Below are 20,661 nucleotides of genomic sequence, written 5' to 3' on the forward strand. Positions count from 1 at the left end.
ATCAATGGGCTGCCTCTGGCATGCCCATTACTGGGGATCGTGACCAGGAATCAAACCAGTGACCTCTTGGTTCCCAGGTCGACCCTCAACAACTGAGCCACACAGGCCGGGCTGCACTATTACAGAGCTTCCCTAACTGCTCTCCTTGTCTCCACCACTGCCCGACTCCAGATATTTCCTACTCCACATGTGCCTACCAGAATGAATTTTCCAGAGCCCAGAGGTGGTTATGCAATTGCCCTGATTAAATGGCTCAATGACTCCCCTTCATTTATAGGGAAAATATTCAAACTCTTAGCGCAGCACACGAAGTTCTGCCTCCCTCCTCTTCCCACCTCTCTCCAGCCTCCTTTCCTATTGGGGTCCTTCACCTACTAGTATGCTGGGCTCCTCATCTATCTATACTAATAAAAGGGTAATATGCTAATTAGGCCAGGAGACTGGCCAGGGAGGGCAGTTGGGGGCCATGAGGCCGGCAGGGGAGGGCCTAAACCGGCAGTCGGACATCCCCCGAGGGGTCCCAGATTGGAGAGGGTGCAGGCCGGGCTGAGGGACAAAAGAATAATATTTCATGACATGTAGAAATTATATAAAATGCGAATGTATTCCCTACGTAAAGTTTTATTTAATCACAGCCATGCTCATTCATGTACATCTGGTCTGTGGCTGCTTTCATGAGGTAACAGCAGCTCTGAGTAGTTGAGGCAGGGACTGTATGAGCCACACACTGAAAAGATTCACTACCTGGTCCTTTATAGGAAAAGGGGACTGAGTCCTGGCACAGACTCAGCCCCCGTCTCTTTTCATCTCTATTTTCATTCAATGAAGAAGGAATACATACTGTGTTGGACTCCACAGTGAAGTGCAAAGAACTTATGAAAAATTGGCCAAAAACAATCAACGTTTGAGCTGCTGTTTACAAAAATAAAGAAGCTAGACAGGATTATAAAATCTCAGGAATAGCCACCTCAGCTGGGCTGACCACATCCTCGCAGCACAGGGTACAGTGGTCCAGCGGAGGGGGAGGGATGCTACCAGAGGGGTCCGAGCCACTACCACTGAACGGTGCCTCCTGGAGCTGTGCAATATGGTGGCACTGGAATGAGTTATACTTAAATAAAATTACTAAGAAAATTAAAATAATTGTGTGATTTTAAGAAAATCTAATTCAGTATGCAGAACACCCACCACCAACAACATGCCCACAAGAAACTCTTTCCTGAGAGTTTGGTTCTATCAGCCTCATTGGCAGCAATAAAATAATGACGATGACACTTTATATTTGTACATCTCTATAGTGTGTTACAACTGACAAAAAGCTTTCACTTATATTTTTTCATTTTAAACTCCCCAGAACCCTATGAAACAGGGGTAGTTAACCACAACATTCTCCAACTTTCAAGAAGTAGTGGTTTGATTTGCTGAACTAAGTCCAAAGGCATTTAAAGGTCTCCACAGTGTGCATCATGTGAGAAATATACACACTTCTGGGAACAGTTCCATCTAATTAACTATCCATGGCTCAATTTTGTCACTTAGAATCCCTAAGAGGTTTTAAATAATGATTCTCCCCCAAGGAGACCTCCCATGTAAGAATTTTGCAAGGCCTGTGTGATGGATGGCATTGTTTTAAATTTCTTAATGGACTTATGTTATGATCTAATCCTCTTCCCCCACCCCAAATGGGGGCCTTTTCACAGAGTTAAGCAGAAAAAGTTGTTGCTTATGTCCCGGGGGTAAAGCTCCTCCGTGATTCCTGTGCATAAACAATGACAAGCACAAGCTGCAGCACTGAGGTTGGAGGGTTTTTACCCTCTAACTTCTTTGTTCCAAAATCCCTAACAAGTTCGGAGTAGAACTAAGAGAGTTTGGTCTCTACGGAACCCTGCAATCGAGTTGGCACGCTGAAAGGAAAAGAGTGGCCACAACAATATTTACTTTGGGTTTAAGGGTCAGATTGTAAGAAAGGAATCCTAGCTATTACTGTAAAAAGAATTTTAACAATACAGATTTCTTTACAGAAAGAACAAACTATAATCAACATTCTGAATTGAATCTTTTCGTATACTCTGAGCAAATTTTGGTCAACCTCTAGAACCAAAAGTTTCCTCCTTGGAGTGGCAGGCATGGTTTTCATAAACGGGACATTTCTGGGGTTATGCATGAGTAACTGGCCACAGCTTTTTGGCCTCCAACTTTCAACTCAGTTCTCCTCAACATGCTAGAACGAGCAGGCCCAAAGGAAAACAAGGTATCTAACTGGTACCTACATCTATTGGTATCTGGCAAAGAGGGAAGGATGGGGAGATGAAGAAGCTAGAGACTCAGGGGCCTTTATGAAGTCACATTTAAGATTCAGTTTTTACTAGTACTCACTTTACTTCACTGTAAATGAACCCCTTCTCTGGGTTGTTTCAATATTTATGGCATTTGCTGCAACTGCGGAGTCACTAATCTGTATCCTTCCACAAGGATCAATACTCCTCACCTGAGCCTGGTTTTTGCCTCCTGCCTTCCAGGGGACATTTGATTAAGTCTGGAGACATCTTGGGTCATCAGAGCTGATCGTGGAGGAGTGCGCTATGGGCAACTAGTGGTTAGAAGGATGCTGCTCAACACCCTCCAATGCACAGGACAGCTCCCCAAACAAACGCCATTTGGACGTAATCCAACCGAAACACCAAGAGTGCTAAGGCTGTGAAACTGCACTACACCCTGAAGGCCGTAAGGACAGGGTAATCTATTTACTATATGCCAAGCATATAGTAGGTACCCAAAAGACTTTTTTTGGGGGGGCGGGGGGAGAATAAGTAACCATAAATATCATGTATACTTTTATTTTGATCTTATCAGCTCTACTGGGATCTTTTGATGGGTCTTAACTTTCAGAGGTGCACACCGGAATATTTATGGATGAAATGAAATGTCTGGGTTTCCTTCAAAACAACCCAGGGACAGGAAGTGATAAAACAAGATTGGCCACGAATTGGTAATTGTTGAAACCAGATGGAGGAGGGTTCATGGGAGTTCATTCTATTTTTGTATATATTTGAAATTTTCCAGATTAAAAATTTTTTTAATGTGAAGCACATTGAATTAAAAAAAATATGCCTAAGATACCTCTTCTCCCTCACGGGATAGAAACTAAATGTCTTGGTGTGTCAATGAAGTATTTCTATATTTCCTTCTTCTCACCTTCCCCTCATTTCTACCTCAGGCTGAGGACAAAACCTGGCTGGTGCTTTAGAGTATTTTTGTTCTGGAAAAATCAAATGTGTTCCAAAAAGTAACGCCTCTCTTGGATTAACTTCCAACTGACGTTCACAACTTTCCCTTCCATCCCCTTCACCTCCCTCCAAAAACTCCTTTTGGCTGAGAGGTTATGGGGAAGGAAAGGAAATTAACATTTATTGAGTGCCCATGATATGCTGGGTGCTGTCCTGAGCACACTTTTATTGTTTAAAAACTATGTGGTAGAAATATGGGAAAAATTCAGTATTTTTAACATTTAATTTGTTCATTTTAACTCACTGAGAATTACATATTATATATAAATCATGGCAAATTGGGTATGACATTCATTGTGGGATTTTTGGTGCCCATTTTTCATGTGTATGTCCAAAATTTTAGAGCCCCAAATTTCAGAGAAATTACTCTTCCCTTTCACAGTTAAAAACAAAACAACACACATCACTGACGTGGAAAAACCAATTTTACTGTGGAAGCCTAAGTGTTCTCAAATGCTATAAAAAGTGGTCACAGCATCCAAAGCAAATAGCACGCACATGCCTATACTTCAAAATATGTCAGAAAATATGGCAGGATGGCATCACCTCAACTATTTTAATTGTTTTGCCATAAACCATAATATGCATACACTATTCATGTTTTCTGAGCGTTTTTGTGAGTTATAATTCAAAGTCACAGAATGTCTGCTAAACTTTAATACTCTCTTAAATAGTTTACATGTTTCCCAATATCTTAACCCTCTGGGGGAACAGATTTTTTTCCTAAAAATCTTCATCTTCTTTTCAGTTCATAGAGTGTTAACTATTTACTTGTAGTTTTTTATTAAAAACTGGAATCAACTTCCACCTAGATTAAGGCATAGGGTTTAAGAGCACAGGCTCTGGAATCGAAGTGCCTGGAGTCGAATCCCAGATCCACCATTTATATGTGGTGTGACCCTGGCCAAGTTACTGAGCCTCCCTCTATACCTGCCTCACAAAGGGGTGAAGAGGATTAACTATAACCCCTATGAAGCACAGAACCTTGTATTAAGTAAATGCTCACTAAATGTTAGACAATCATTATCACAATCATCTATTGCTGAAAGTATCAACAGCAAAACATGGCTCACCCAACACTGGCTCCCAAACAACTGAGAAATAAAAACTGGCGAAGATGTGTTGCAGGAGCTCGGGAAGTTTCCACTAAAAACAGTGGCCCAGAGGAGGGACCCAGAATTATTTATTTAGTCTTGATGGCCTGTTCTCCCTGCCCACAGAAGGAAGAAACCTTGCTTGAAATGTGTCCATGCTATTGGCAGGAGCCCCTGAGAAGACCTCTGCCTGGCTGTGAAGTTGGCACTGAGAGCCTTTATCAGCTGCCCAGCAAACTCAAGTATTGAGAAATACGACAGACCCAATGGCCAGGAGGGCCAGAACTTGCGTGGCCTCGAGCACCTGTGTCAGTAAAAGGACAGTAAAATGTCCCATTGGTTGGAAAATTTTTTACCCCAAATGTCAATCCCAATAGGAGCCCTGCCCACTTCCAGAGGGAATATAGGATCTGTGTCTTACTATAGTAACACACAACGCTGTCTGGAAGGAAGAAGAAATTCATGATTCTATTATTCAAATAAACAAGTGCTATTAGGCAAATGTCACACTCCCTTTTCAACTGACTGTCCCAATGCACTGAGAGACAGGGGAAAAGCACAGACTCAAAAGCCTGCATTGAGGAGAAATCATTTAGAGTCAAAGGAAAATAAACATTAAAGGTAAGAGGAGTCCCTCCTAGAGCTGAAAACCGTCAGAAAACCTACCCCATTCAGTGCAAAGTGAGAAAGCGTCTATGCACACAGCCCCTGGGAAGTGGCCTACAGTCCAACCTCCTCCATTTGTTTAACAAATCTAAGCAGTGAACTTTCGTCACTACACACTTCTCCACCAAAATCTAGTCTCAATTAGCAAATCTCCTGAAAGTGCTTTGATATTTGGTAAAACTTTCCCCTTGAACTTCATGTAAAGAAAACACTGACCCTTCAGAATAATTGCACGAAGTTTAAATAAAAGCAATTGCCTAATTTACAAGAGGAATTACTTAGAAAAATACTACCGGACTTAAAAGAAGAATGAATGAATTACTGGAAGTTATACTGCTGCAATATTAATGCCTAATTATTGTCTAGCCTAGGAAAAAGCAAGCTGCTGCCTTCAATTACCAGCAGAATTACTGCTCTCAAAGTAGGTAGGAGTAACAGAGGGAGTACGAAGTGGCTGCTGCTATTGTTAAACCACGTGCCCAGTGCAAAACAGAGCCAGCTGTTGCCCGATTGTGATACACTTTACAACACAATTAATTTCTTTTTCCCTGGACCCAATAAACAATAAACTAATTGGGCAATCCATTTATTGAAAGACTATGGCTGCTGTCACCGTTTTAAATGGTTAAAAACCAACTAAAAAAAAAAAAGCAAACAAACAATATCTAAAATGAAAACACTGCTGCGGAACCACTAAGCAGCTATATTTCACACCAACTTTTGGATGGCCGGGAAATGAAGAAAAGATTAGTTTGCTTCTTCAAACAGGATAGCTGAGGGTTACAGCTCACACTCTGAAAGGCCTCTGGAAGTCATCTGGTCCAAACCCCTCCTTTTCCAGATAAAGAAAATGAAATCCGAGGCCATGCGGGGAGATCTCCTAAGTCCCACAGCCAGTTATCGGAGAAAGCTAAGAGCTACCCCCAGGCTCCTGGCTCTACACCAGTGCCCTCCCGCCACCCTCTCCTGCCTTTCTGAATGGAGCCTGTTCCTGGGAAGGGGGCAGATGTCGTCACCAGATATGACAGTAGGAATGGCACTGCTATTTTCACAGAGGTCACTCCACTGGACGGCATCCACATGCCTCTGCTCTGTTCGGTCCTGTTCGCTCCAGGGCCGCCCCTGCTGCCTACTCTTGCCAAATCCAACAAAGCTCGGATCAGAAATGCCATCCCAGAGCTGCCCAAGTCCAGATCTGGTGTCAACACCATCCAGCAGGTCTCCCAGCTGATGCCCAGCAACTGGAGTCAGGCTGCTCACTGGCTTTTGTCAGGGCCCTGGGCCCGGTGACAGGCTCCTCTCTGCCCCTCGGTGGTAGAAGGCAGCCTGGGGCTCTAGCCCTGAGATATTTACCCCAGAGGCTTGAAATCCACTTTCACCCTCCCAGCCTTCTCTTAGTTTGGCACCTTTAGACAATGTTTCTTTGATAACTGTAACTGCCCAGATGACATTTGGTCGTTGACAGCTGCCTGGTGCGTTCTTGCTTTTTCATGCCCTTGGCTGGAGCGACGCTGCTCTGTCAGGTCAGTCCACAGGGCCTCGCAGCCACTCCTAACAGCCCCTCAGAGCCCGACTCTGCTCCTCTGCTGGTTTGGCTGGCCTGGCCTATGCCAGATCTTCTTTGCCCCGCCGTCCTCCCAGGTACTGGTACCCCCCTCTTAGAGTACATCCTTCCTTTTCTCCTAGAAGATGCATCTTGCTGAATGTTCCTGCATATGCAGAAAGAGCCATCCTTGTCTTCAAGCAACAGCTGTGACCGCATAAAATTCTGAAAACTAAATTATAAAAACGTATTTGAATACTAGTTCTCAACCTTCCTTCTGCTGTGACAGATGGTGCTCACATACAAAGCACCTTCCCCAAAGGCATTTGCGATCTTGACAAAACACCACAATAGCTTGTAGCCAGCACCACCATTCCTAGGAGAGCATGGAAAGTCCATCTCTCCATGCCAGGAGGAACTCTAACCCCTTCTTACACAGTCGAGGAAGCATATTTGAATGCGAGAGAGAGTGACATTGTGACCGGGACAACCTTGACTCTGATCAAATAATAAAGAGGAAATCATTTGCAAATGTATCCCTGACCACTGAGCCACATGTCAGTAGGACAATGAATTAAATAAAAAACTACTCAGGCAAAGAACCCTTTTCTAAAATTACTAATTGTCCATTAATGTATCTTTTGAATAAAACTGGACTTACAGTGTTGGAACCTCCTAACGAGCAGCCCTGAGGCCCCATCCTCTGATTGAGCCTCCCAAAACACACCTTTAGATTCCACTTCCTGATGGATCACAGCGAGAGGCTTGGTGAACGTCTTCTTATTCTGCATCATGGCCCAGATCATTGAGGCATCCAGGGAGGTACAGGCTTCATCGGGAGGCACGCACTGCAGAAAGGCAGAGCCAAGAGAGTCAGGGGTCACTCTATAGGCTTCACCAGCTCAGCCTGCACAGCTGTCCTGTGCCCCTTCTCAGACAGCTAACAGCTGGTGGCCACAGAAAAACAAGAGATCTGGGTGTTTTCCAAAGAACTACAAATAATCTGGGAGATATAGTGGCAGGCCCCATGTATTCTCAGCTGCACTTAAAGATGCAAATATTACTGAACAGCTTATAAATATTGTCATTCCCCCCTCCCCCCCAGTCTTCCCATGAAACAACTGGAGGTTTTAGCATTATTTAGTGTGAAAAATAAAGAAACTATCCAACAAATGTTGGCCCTAGACCAAGCCGGTTTCACATAAATGGTTCATGTTTATGATCTGTGATTGTGGGAAACTTCATGTATTGCATTATGAAGGTGACAGATTTTACATCTGTTGTCCAAAAAGATAATCATGTTGTCAAGTCTGTTTGATTTAAATCCTGGTAAAGGCTTGTGCAAAATAAAGCTTCCCAGTTATCTGCTTTTTCTTGTTCCCAGAGTTCAGGGGAGTTGTGCCCAGGTGTGGATGCCAGGAGATCAGCTGCTTCTAGCTATTTTAAGGCCCCAAACTTAGAACTAGTGTGCCCAAGCCCAGTGGACCTGTTTTTAGAGTATGATTACATTCCATTACTTTTTCTTTAAAATAACTTTGGTTCCTTGTCTATGCTCATGAATAAGTGAAACTCTAATGTCATCGACATCTATTTGCTTTTGCTGTAAGAAGAAATATATCAACCATTTAAAAAGTCTATAGCAAGGCACCCCTGAAAATGAATTAACTCCAAGCTCTTCCCATCACAAAAGAACAAAGACTTTTGGCTTTACCATCATTGCTGCTTTGAGAAACAGGCAAGTCAAACACATAGTATAAATAGACCTCCATCCCCAAACAGAGATAAGCCTTTACAATAGCCCTCTTGTCAAGAGAAACAGTGGATTTTCTGTGAAGGGGCATCATTGTTGAAAAGATTCGCATTTTAGGAAAAGCTTTCTTACTTCCCTACTAGTTCTTCAGTCACATTAAGAGCCTAAGGTTCTAGGACTAACTCACTGCATGACTCTGGGCAAGACACTGTACTCTCTGGCCTCAGCAAAGGGCAGGGGAGGAATCAACAATCTTTGAGACTGCCTCCTGGAAGATTCTTTGGGTCTCTCTATCATCACAGAAAACACTCTGCAGTCACTAGAAATATAACATTAACTATAAGCAGTGAACAGGGAGACAGTGGTAACAGCCATCCTAAGCCACTGCGCTATAAATGGGGAACTATCTCATTTGCTCCTCTACCCGAGGGAAGCCAGGTACTATTATTTCAATTTTATAGATGAGGAAAGGCTGTTTCTGAGAAGTCATGGGATTTGCTTAAAGTCCTTGTCAGTCCCCCTGCTCTTTCCACTGTATCTTACCTCAGGTATAAATAGCGACTTTAGGTTTTGGGTAACACCCCATGTCATCCACGGGGACTTACAGTTCTCCTTAGAATGTTGGGAAGAAAATATTAGGACTAATTTTCACAGATGAACACACTATGAAGCTGGGCCTCTACAGTTTAGGCTCAGTGCAAGGGAACAGCCAAAGCCATCAATAAACACCCAGTAACTGCCAGGCCTCCCTACTAGATCCCTTACTCCTAAAAGTCCTCCACTGCCTGCAGGAAACAGCGGGGTCTCATAGTCAAGCATTCAGTTCCCCGTGGCTCTCTACCACTGCCCACCACGGCCCAACCTTGCTGGCCATTGGAAGGTGAATGCTACAAGGCTAAGGCATCAATGTTTCCCAGATCAACCTAAAGAACACGGTCTACATCACCTTATATGTAGGAACTCCCTAATGATTATGATCAAATTGGCTGTATTTTCATATGCACTACAAAATATTATTTGATATTAAGTGGATGCCCCGGGGAATATGATAGTGCAAAGGATTCAGATCAATGATAATCTATCTGATATTGATAATTTTTCCTCCTACCTCTACACCTATTTCTTACAACATATGCAGTGAGAGAATTCCATACCTACAATGCATTATTAATGTCACAGCTCAATTATTAGACTTCTAGACATGGATTTATATGTGACTACAAAAGGATGAGAATTAAGCTTACGCTGTGTAAAATATCCACAGAATAAATGCGCACGTGAAATTATCCATAATTACGGCAGATCACAGAAACGAAACCGTGGCAGAAGACACCCTCCATGCGCAAGGTCAACTTTATGAGGTAATTAACTTGCTGACTCCCTTCTTCTCCCCCCCCTCCTCCCCCAGTAGCCATTCCAGCAAGCTCAAAGGGTTCTGATTTCTGTACAAAATGTACTGGTTCAATATGGGGAGTGGTACGAAGTAAACATGATGAACTGATATGGGACCAAGAAAAATTTAAATATTTGTTACTTTCCCTTAGAAGTCCTCCTGAGACAAGTCAACCTTATAACTCACACAGAGAAGGTCAAAAAACAATCGCAATACAAGTCTCAGTGGGACCTGGAAAAATCAATCCTCACACTGAACTTGTCCTTTCGGCTCTCGGCACTTTTGGCACCGCACACTAACTGAATAGCAAAGATAAAGCCAGACCTCTCCCTCCATGGAAAACAGTCTTGATTTATCATCCATAAAATACTATTACTTAGCATGCATGGAAAAAAAAATCATACTGCCAGGATTTATTCTCTAAGACTCCAGAAAACTCACAGTTCCCGGCTCACACGGACTTTATTATAGTGGGGCCTTGACTTAAGAGTTTAATTCGCTCCGTGACAGAGCTCGTAACTCAAATTACTCGTATGTCAAATCAAAAAGTGAAGGAGTGAGACACGTGATGCTGGGCTGATGTTGTGGCGTTCACTGTGACGTTCGCTGCGCCAACTAGTGGTGGGGTATCTGAAGCTGGCTCGTAACCCGAATTTTAGCTCGCAACTCAAAGCAAAAAATCGGCCGAGAGACGGCTCGTATCTCGAAAAACTCGTTAGTCGGGACACTCGTAAGTCAAGGCCCCACTGTACTTTGATAGGGCAGTTCCCAAACCGAAAACCGCCACCTGGGATAACCCGTGGTTAAACGCCTCTGGTAAGTCACACTGACTCACCTAAAAATGTCAAAGTAACAGTACACGTGGATGAAGGCCCACTAACCTTGGGTAACTTCTGGGGGTCCTTTTCCTTCTTGGTACACAACGTGAGCTCACACTGCAGAAAGAGCAGTGAGGTGTTGAAGACGGGCTTGAAAACAAAGCTGAACCGCTTCTTATCTATCTCGGCGTGCGGGACGGGAAAGTGCACTCTCTTGGGATTGTAGAATTTCACAGAATCATCTTTGGGACAAATGTTCTCAATGATGGTGTAATCAGACATCCGATCGGGGTTTGAATTTGGAGAGATAAAGCACGTTTGGATGGCAAATCCCAGTTCCTGGTCAGCCTTAGTAACAGACACCTACAGAGAACAGCGAGATCAACACAGAAACAAGTTAGCATCTCATTTTTACTTTCGGCACAAGGGGAACACACCAACTCAGTCCTTCTGATAAGAGACATTTCTTTATTCCCATAACATCCATCTATAGTCTTCTTTCTAATGATAAAAGTAACATATACATTCTTTGAAGAAAGAGATATTTTCTATTGAAACTTGATATGGATGGTGACAGTGAATTATTTAGTTCCAACGCCAGCCTGGAAGATTCCAGTACAAAATGACTAAATCTCTTCAGCCTCCCATAAGTCCTTTGGGAGATAAAAATAAAAGCAAAGTGGATTTTCCAAAATAAATAAAACACCAACAGGCAAAGCTCCTGATGTCATAACAGTGCATTTGTAAGGCAAGCTCTTTTTTAAAAATTGCTCAAAAAATAGAGAGGCAGAATCTACTTAACCTAGGCAGGGAGTACTGGACTTCTAAACTGCACAAGTCAGAGTGGGCCTAAACCATGGCAGGGAAAGCTACCGATTCATTTAGAGTCCTGCTTCATAGAACAGGCAGAGCTGGCCCTGTGGCTGGATGCCAGCTACGGTGCAATCTGGTGGCGATCACGGGCCTGGCAAAGTGTCCCAGCTGCTCACAGGTCCAAACCAGGCCTTGCCAAGTACTCTCCCTTCACTCTTTAAGCCCAACGGTGTTTTAAGGGAAATCTAATCTGGAAACGTTTCCGACTCATTTACACTTCCCTCTTTCAAAACATTCTATGGGCTATGTCCAAACCTTGTTAAGGTTCTTTTCTTTAGAAACAGGAAGTAATGTTTGGCCCAGTGTAAACAGAATTCAAACCTCAACTATCCTGAACTCAGCTAAAATCCCTGCACCAGACTGGATTCTCCATTTGGTGATACACGGATGGCCGTGCGAGCTGCCTCTCCCCTCTACGCTTCATTCCTTGACTAAACTTAGAATCAAAATAAACTTAAACACTTTAGAAATAAAGTGAGGCCTTAACCATAGGCCAATAGCTCCAGAATCGTTTCAAAAGGCATGGAGATGTAAACACACTTTCCATTCTGAGAAACCCAGGGGAAGTCCCTGACACTGCATGGGGCTCTCAGTCCACAGCGCTATTTTGCAAGATCCCTTCGTGGTTAACTACAAGACACTCAACAATGGAGATGATTACGATTATGTCACTCTGTTGTGCCTTAAAGCTTAATCCCTCAGAACAATCTGATGAGATAAACATGTTCTTCTCCACTTTATAAACCGAGGAAAAACTGAGCATATAGAATAGATGGCTTAGCAAGACCATATCTAGCAAATACTGGGTATAACCAAAGTTTAAGCCCAAATATTCTGATCACAAGTCCCTTTTCTCTTTCCTATTTCACTGTAGCTACACGGTCAATTCAACCAGGCCCAAGAAGTGGCCTTGGGAGAACACTTTGTAGGAAATATTTCTAGCAAGTAGTGTTTGATAGTCTGTAAATAGTCATGTTGTTATTTTTGTAATATTCCTGAAAAATATTTTATCTTGAAAAGATAGCAAATTACACATACCCCTTTTAAACTAAAAAAGTCTCCTTTAACATGAACTTAGGACCCACAGTGCAAAACTGTGTGATAGAAGAAATGTAAATCTTTTCTCTAATCTCAAAGAAATATGAAATGGCAGAATGTCTAAGGCAGTGGTTCTCAACCTTCTGGCCCTTTAAATACAGTTCCTCATGTTGTGACCCAACCATAAAATCATTTTCATTGCTACTTCATAACTGTAATGTTGCTACTGTTATGAATCGTAATGTAAATATCTGATATGCAGGATGGCCTTAGGCGACCCCTGTGAAAGGGTCGTTCGACTGCCAAAGGGGTCGCGACCCACAGGTTGAGAACCGCTGGTCTAAGGTATCCCAAAAAGTCATTTTGGAGGAAAAAGGTTATTAATAAGTCTTTTACTCTAAAATGGACTGAAAATGAGTATGGGAGGGCTGTGGGCTTTGGAGTGAGACAAACCCCAGGAAATCGCGTGCGCCGCTGCTCATGAACGTGAGCTCTGAGCCTCAGTTTCCTTCCCTAGAGACTGAGGGGGACTACCTACTAGATCCGGTCATTGTGAGGATGTGTAAAGTCAAAACGACATGCAAACAACACAGGTCCCGGCTACTCCAGGAACACCAGCTATTATTAGTGGCATTACTCAAGATTTATATTTGGGGGTTATTTACAATTTTTTTAATTCACCAACTCAAATGAACCAAAAGAAAAGTTTCCATTATGTGACCAAATATCACTCAAGATGACCAAAACCCAGATGGAAAAACTGATCAATTCTTGGATTAAAAGAAGGGAGTATGATCTAGAGTAAATAGAGGATTCTGAGAGGGGATATGATAAGGATGGCCAGGAGAAAAAAAAAAAAACACTTGGAAATAGTTCTTTAGGCAAGACTATGACTAAGTTTTATTTAGCCTAAGAAAAAAAAATTCTAGAGAAAAATATTTTTTTAAAATTTTCTTATTAGCAGTGAAATCCAAACTGGGAAACAAAGAATATGCATAACTGCTACCCTGTTTAGCAAAATATTTACAGATCCTCTCTCATGTTTAGGTGGTCTAAAACAACTTTAAAATAAAATAGCATATAGCATTTTCCCCCTGCCCAAATTCTCCTCAACGTACTTGATATTTAAAATGGTAGCAAAAAGATTTGGCTCATTTCTTTTTCATCACTTGACAATGTCTTTGACAGAACTTAATTGTGAAAAACATAGATGATATATGACAAGATATAAGCGGGGAAAATATGAACAAAAAACAAATAAACCCATATCTTAAGTAGGCCCACACTGGAGGGAAAGGGAGAAAAACCAAACACCCAGGGTTGGATACACGAGGAAGATTGGCCACAGATTAGCATAAAGCAGCTGAGCCATAAATTAGCAAAGCCAGGCGCACATTTGGAAAACAAACTGCAGTTAAGCAGAGCCTCTAAAATCTATAGCACAACAGGGAGTCACGGACCAACGGCACACATGGACCGCGCAGCCAGAAAAGCAAGACGGGAACAGCGATCTTGGATTAGAAGAGATCTATGATTAGGAACAGCATGCAGAAAGCAGTATATTTTCCCCAGTGGAGAGAGAAGGTGTACCCAAAGAAAGAGAATACCTCTTAAAACAGGGAATTAAAAAAGAGAAGAGATCCAGGAAAATGTCTAGAGTCAGCAGGCTCCGTCCCAGAATCAGTACAAATACGAGAGTTATTTGTCTTTCTAAAATAGAAATTATGTGCACTGCAGTTACTGTAATATATAGAAGAATCCCATTTGACCGGTACGCTTCTCACTCCCCCCCACCATGAAGCAGAGCACTGGCTTGCAGCTTAGCACCAGAACTAGCTCATCAGAGGGTGACTCCTCTGTAAGACCAGCAGACATCCTGGGGCCATAAGGAAAGTTATCTTCTCTAGAATCCGACCTGAGAACTTGGATATTTGCACTGCTAATACGTTACATTTTCTCTCCTTTCAAATGGCACTTGAGAATACATGATAGTAGCATCCAGTGGATAATAGTGTGGGCTCTGGGGTGAGTCCTGACTCTGAACTCTAAGAGGTACTACCTGTGTGACCTTAGATAAGTTTTGCCTCGATGTCCTCATCCACAAAATGGGGATATTAATAGTTCTGTCCCAGGGGATTGCTTTGAAGAATAGTTTATTACAATATTTATAACTGAGTTTGGCACAAAATAAATCCACAGTAAGTGTTAGCTGTTGTTATTTCATTATTACTACCACTACCTAATATTTTTGTAGCCATTCCACAGACTTATGCTGTGCATGATCATTATCATTGTATAGGAAATAGTTTTAATAAAAGTATAGATACATCTAAACAATGATCTAGGAAAAAAAGACAATCTTCATGAGATATAGTAGCACACAGCATTTCACTAACTTGTGTGCAGTTTAAAAGATAATATGCGAGGTGGTTTGAAACATTTCATGGTTAACTCTGCTACTGCCACTACTGAGCTACTGTTCCAAATATGCTAAGCAAGAACAGGCTTTATTAGAATTCACACTGACAACACTTTTAAAACATTCATCTATAGAACACTCTCCATTTAGGATAATGTAGCAAGTCCTGAAATTTTCTGCTTTGGTCAGAAATCAAGCTGGAAGCATTTTCACCCAGAGCTGGTCAAGGGCTGTAAGGAAGAGCAGGGCAATTGAGCTCACACCCCAGGAGCTACTACAGCTGCGCACTAACCTGAAGGCCAAGGCTAATGTTGCAATCTCACCTCAACATAGATGTGTCCATTCTCTGCCACCGAGAAGACGCCCTGGGAGGGCACCAGAAAGAGGTCAGTGTTGTACAGCTCCATGTTGAAGGTGATGTTTCTGTTGGGCGAGTCCTGGAAACTCCTGGGATTCCCCACATGCCGCAGGCTGCAGTTAAACTGGGGGAAAAACAAGACAGAGGACAATCAGTCAAAGGAAGGATAAAGGATAAATGCCCTGTAGCTTTATGAGCTTTGGACTTTAATATCTAACCCCCCCCGCCCGTCCCAAGAGTTCCTAAAGACAACATCTTCCACATACGACCTAATACAAACAAACACATACCACCACAATTTCAGGTCTGCTGAAGTGGGAAGTATCTCCGTCATCCATATCGCCTGGAAATCCATTATCACCAGACTCCAAATCTTCATAACCATCTGGCCAACCACTACTACCCCCAGGGGACGGAACCTGTATCACAATCTAAAAGGCAAAGATACCACAGAGAACGTCATAAAAACACCAAATCACATACACTTGGTTTTCACGTGCATGCGTGAAAACCACACACACACACACACACACACACACACACACCTAAGAAATAGTAAGAGCTGGCTAATGCAGGGAGCTCTTGTTATTTGTATCAATCAGGATTTGTAAAAAGTTTGGTTTGAGTTAGAAGCAAATGACTTAATGTTTACTACTGAGCCATTCTCTCCTCATTTTTTCTCTCGTACTCCTCTATTCCCCCACCACCACCACCACCACTTTCTTCCTAATATATTTCTCTGTGGTGTAGAGATGCACAAAAGTACATTATGTTTTATTCCATGGCACTGACTGAAATGATTATTCCTAGGTTAGCTGTGGGTAAGATGAAAAAATTCACCTAAGGACCATGACTCCATAAATAATTTCTCTGCATATGTAGGACAGTCATGCTGTCCTTTTGTTTTACTTACTTTATTTTTTGCTTTACATGCTTAGATTATGAATATGTTCCAAAACAAAAATATATAGTAAGTTTGACAACTACTATAATCATAATTGGAACAAATAGCTAAAATATTCACTGAAGGCAATAGAACAGGAAGAGAATGTAGGAAAACCACCTCTCTGTTCTTTACCAGGTCCTCAAAACAAAGTATTGATGCAATTAAAGCAAGCACCTAGGATACTGCTTACTCTAGAATCATCATCTCATCATCATAATCACCACCACACTACATACATATAAGAAGAAAGGGTTTTCAAGGGCTCATGATACACCTTTCTCTTCTGAGGCAAATGACCCTTTTTTAAGTTTTTATTTAACAAACAGATTATCATAGCCTCTTATTGGTGTTAATTTACACACAAGTTTTAAATTCCAAAATTAAGTACAGTATATCAGTAATGTGACATTCATTATATCTGGAAAAAAATAGATAAATGCAACAAAAATTAGTGTTGGAATTGGCAGGAGGGTGTTCATCACAGAGGTCAAAGGTTCATAAATTATTCCAATAACAAAGGGGGATCAGCTGGGCTAGCCCGGTGTTGAGGAAAGATGAGTGCACGAGAGCTCAGGAAGCTAGATTCAGTCCTGGCTCTGTTGTTAACTAGGTTCTCAAACCTAAGCAAGTCTCTTAACTCCCTGGAGTTCAATTTCCCACCTGTGAAATGAGGAAGTTGAATGATGGCATCTTAGGGTTCTGTCCCGCTCAAACATTCTAAGCTCGTCTGAAGCTTGATAAACTTGGGCTCACAAGGAGAGTCGGTGCCCACATGAGCCACAGTGACTGGAGTACCTGATCGCCAGTCTATTCTCTAGGTGGGTCAAGCGTGTCTATCCATCAGCAGTGGAATGAAGGGGAATGAGCAGCCCCTCCCTCCCTGTCCCAAGCCAAAGCTGGAATAGGCGCCAAGAACACACACACCATGTCAAAGCTGGACATAAGGATCTTTGAGCCTTATTTTACCATCAAAAGTAAAGTTCTTTTGAGACATCATGTGTCAAAGTCTTTTAATATTTACTGCCTAGGGTCATCTCTGCAAGAATAGGTTTAATCTGAAAGGCTTTAGATGCACTGATGAGAGCAATTTCAGAAAGGCTTGCAATGGATTATCACTGGGGGATCTGGAAAACCTCCCTCCGGGAAACTTCAGAAATGAGATTTTCTTCCATCTAGATCTTTCTTAGAGGCAGAGAGAGAGACTAAGTAATAATTTCTTAATAGCCTGTTCTGGATTTCTCTCTTTTGGCTCTTTTGTTCATGGGGGAGGGAGAACTCTGGGCAGGACTCAAATGAGACCAGAGAGGACGGGGTCTGGTTGGCTCAGTGTGTAGATGTGCTCACTCATAGCCCAAGGGCTTGGATTTCATCCTAAGGACCAGGCCTTTGATCCTGCAGCTTAGCTAGAGAGATGGGTCATAATTACCTTGCCAGCAAACCCCTTTTCACCAGGATATGGAAGAGATGATCACCAATGCTCCAACCAAGAAAACAGGGCCTCCCAACTCCCACAGATTCACCAATAAAGCAAATGAAACAAAAATGTCCAGGGTCGAAGTACATCTCATTCTGTTGAGAACTGACACTTGGCTTGGTTCGGGCCTGGGGTATATGCCCCTCCTCATTTTCACAGAAATTTTACGACTAGTTTTAAGGTAACACCCTGCAAGCTCTGGCCAAGGGCCAGGCTTCGCCCTGGAGGACACTCACGGAGTTGAAGTAAACCACGCCATCCGGGGCGGACCGCCGGTGCCGAGTCCCGCAGCCATTCAGGGGAGACTCCAAAATGAAGTGGGTGCCATTCATCTTGGCCTTGCAGTTAGGATCCAACAGGGTGAGCTCCATGCCCGAGTAGCTGTTGGACTGAAACAACAACCACCAAAACATAAAGGGGGCCCACAGGCAGTTCTGCAGCACACAGTTCACAGTTTGCCTGGTCTTCCAAGTAAAGGTTGCTGGAGGCCTGCGTCCCCCGCCCCCTACCAACCGCCTCTCAAACGGGATTGTGTTTGTTGGCCTTGGAAACCCAATAGCAAAATATTGACACACAAGGATCTGGAACCCCCCCTTACTGAGAACAACAGAAACCGGGTGAGAATCGCAGCCGAGGGGAAGTGAGCCCGTCCAACTGAGAAAACAGTATGGAGCCTCTGGAGTCCCGAAGTGAAAGAGCTGGAGAGAAAGAACTAACACGTACTGGGGCGAGATGCGGGGGGAAGTGGCCTTCTCTTCCCTCCTTTAAGGAACTGCACTGACCTGAAAAGAATCTTTTTCTACAGCCACGGTCATCTTTTCATTGTCACATTTGACTGACAGGGCAACATCCATGCTGCCCTGCACCTCCTCAGGCTCTCTGGGACCAGGAAACAGCCGTAAGCCGGGGATGACAGGGTCCTTTGGCTGCGGGAGCCCATCTTCTCCCCCTTCCTTCTGGCCTTTCCTGGGGATGTCCAGGAAAGGAAAGGGGAAACCTCCACTCTGGCCTCTCCCTCCCCGGATGGGTGGGTTGTCCAGGTTTCCAGGGTCCAGCAGGATCCGTAACTCGGGAGGGATGGTGTGGACCTCTTCATCTCTCATCTCCTCTGGTGGTGACAGAAGAAAGCAAAACATCATCAGTGTCTGATGCCGGGGCACAATCAGTGTTTGATGCCAGGGCACAATCATCATTAAAGGCAAGAACAGGAAGAATTAGCATGGAGTGTGTAAAACTACACTTAACAAATAATGTATGAAGGAGATGAGTAGTCTGGAAGCCTGAATTTTAGTCCTGCGGTTCTTTCGAACTCACTAAGTGGCTTTGGGCCAGTGGCTTATTTCTCTGTGCCTCAGTTCCCCAAGTTTTAAAATTAAGAGATTTAATGATTAATGAGATCAAGTGGTTCTAAAATTGGTTGCACATTAAAACCACTTTGGAAATGTTAAAAAAAAAAAATCCCTTTGCCCAGGCTGCACCCAAGACCAATGAAAAATCAGACCCTCTGGAAAACCCCAAAGACTCCATAAAAAAACTACTAGACCTAATAAATGAATTCAGCAATGTATCAGGATACAAAATTAACACTCAGAAATCTATGGCCTTTTTATCCACCAATAATGAACTCACAGAAAGAGAAACGAAAAAAACAATCCCATTTACCATTGCACACAAAAAATTAAGATACCTAGGAGTAAACTTAACGAAGGAGGTAAAAGACCTGTACTCGGAAAACTACAGGACATTGAAAAAAGAGATAGAGGAAGACATAAACAAATGGAAGAACACACCATGTTCATGGATTGGTAGAATCAACATCATTAAAATGTCCATACTACCCAAAGCAATCTACAGATTCAATGCAATCCCCATTAAAATACCAATGACATATTTCAAAGATCTAGAACAAACTCTCCAAAAATTCATCTGGAATAAAAAAAGACCCCGAATAGCCACAGCAATCCTGAGAAAGAAGAACAAAGTTGGAGGGATCACAATACCAGATATCAAGCTGTATTACCAAGCCACGGTTCTCAAAACTGCCTGGTACTAGCACAAGAACAGACATATAGACCAATGGAACAGAACAGAGAACCCAGAAATCAACCCAAGCTATTATGCTCAATTAATATTTGACAAAGGAGACAAGAGCATATAATGGAGTCAAGACAGTCTCTTCAATAAAAGGTGCTGGGAAGTTTGGTCAGATACATGCAAAAAAATGAAACTAGATCACCAACTTACACCATACACACACACAAAAAAAACCTCAAAATGGCTAAAGGACTTAAATTTAAGACAGGAAACCATAAAAATCCTACAAGACTCCATAGGCAGCAAAACAGCAGACATATGTCATAGCAATATCTTTACAGACACAGCTCCTAGGGCAGTGATGGTAAACCTATGACACGCGTGTCAGAGGTGACACTCGAACTCATTTTTTTGGTTGATTTTTCTTTGTTAAATGGCATTTAAATATATAAAATAAATATCAAAAATATAAGTCTTTGTTTTACTATGGTTGCAAATATCAAAAAATTTCTATATGTGACACGGCACCAGAGTTAAGTTAGGGTTTTCCAAAATGCTGACATGCCGAGCTCAAAAGGTTCGCCATCACTGACCTAAGGCATGTGCAAGAATATTCCCAGCAGTACTATTCACAATAGCCCCAAACTGGAACCAACCCAGATACCATCAGCAGGAGGGCATATAAATAATGTACATGTCTTCACACAACTCAACACAACAAAGTAAGAAAATAATAAACTACTGTGGTAGGTCACAGGTGTTAGTTCTCACCTACCAAGAACAGTGCTCTTCCCAGGGCACCATCCACAGCCGTGTGGATGAACTTCAGAGATGTAATTTGGATCAGAGAAAGCACATATTGCATGATTCCATACCTTGTGGGCCAAGGACAGGCAAAACTAACCTCTGCTAGAGGTAAGAATGGTGGCTAACTGGGAAGGGGGGGACGGGGGGGGGGGGCCTTTCTT

At 42.7% G+C, this 20,661-nt stretch overlaps 1 protein-coding gene across 3 annotated transcripts in view; it reads right to left on the reverse strand.

The window, feature by feature from the left end:
* Positions 1-20,661, reverse strand: part of TGFBR3 (transforming growth factor, beta receptor III) — a 173,802-nt gene that overhangs the window by 13,654 nt on the left and 139,487 nt on the right. For 2 of the 3 annotated variants that reach the window (XM_014550038.1, XM_005878957.2), the window contains 6 exons: positions 18,442-18,767; positions 17,896-18,048; positions 15,530-15,670; positions 15,205-15,363; positions 10,615-10,914; positions 7,318-7,438 (listed from right to left, as the gene is read on the reverse strand). In XM_014550038.1, coding sequence (XP_014405524.1) covers positions 7,318-7,438; positions 10,615-10,914; positions 15,205-15,363; positions 15,530-15,670; positions 17,896-18,048; positions 18,442-18,767 — 1,200 coding nt within the window. Of the gene's footprint in view, positions 1-5,661; positions 5,880-7,317; positions 7,439-10,614; positions 10,915-15,204; positions 15,364-15,529; positions 15,671-17,895; positions 18,049-18,441; positions 18,768-20,661 lie in introns of those variants that run through there. The other variant, XM_014550039.1, reaches the window with a different exon arrangement.

Source organism: Myotis brandtii, unplaced genomic scaffold, assembly GCF_000412655.1.
Source record: "Myotis brandtii unplaced genomic scaffold, ASM41265v1 scaffold58, whole genome shotgun sequence".
NCBI classification, from domain to species: Eukaryota; Metazoa; Chordata; class Mammalia; order Chiroptera; family Vespertilionidae; genus Myotis; species Myotis brandtii.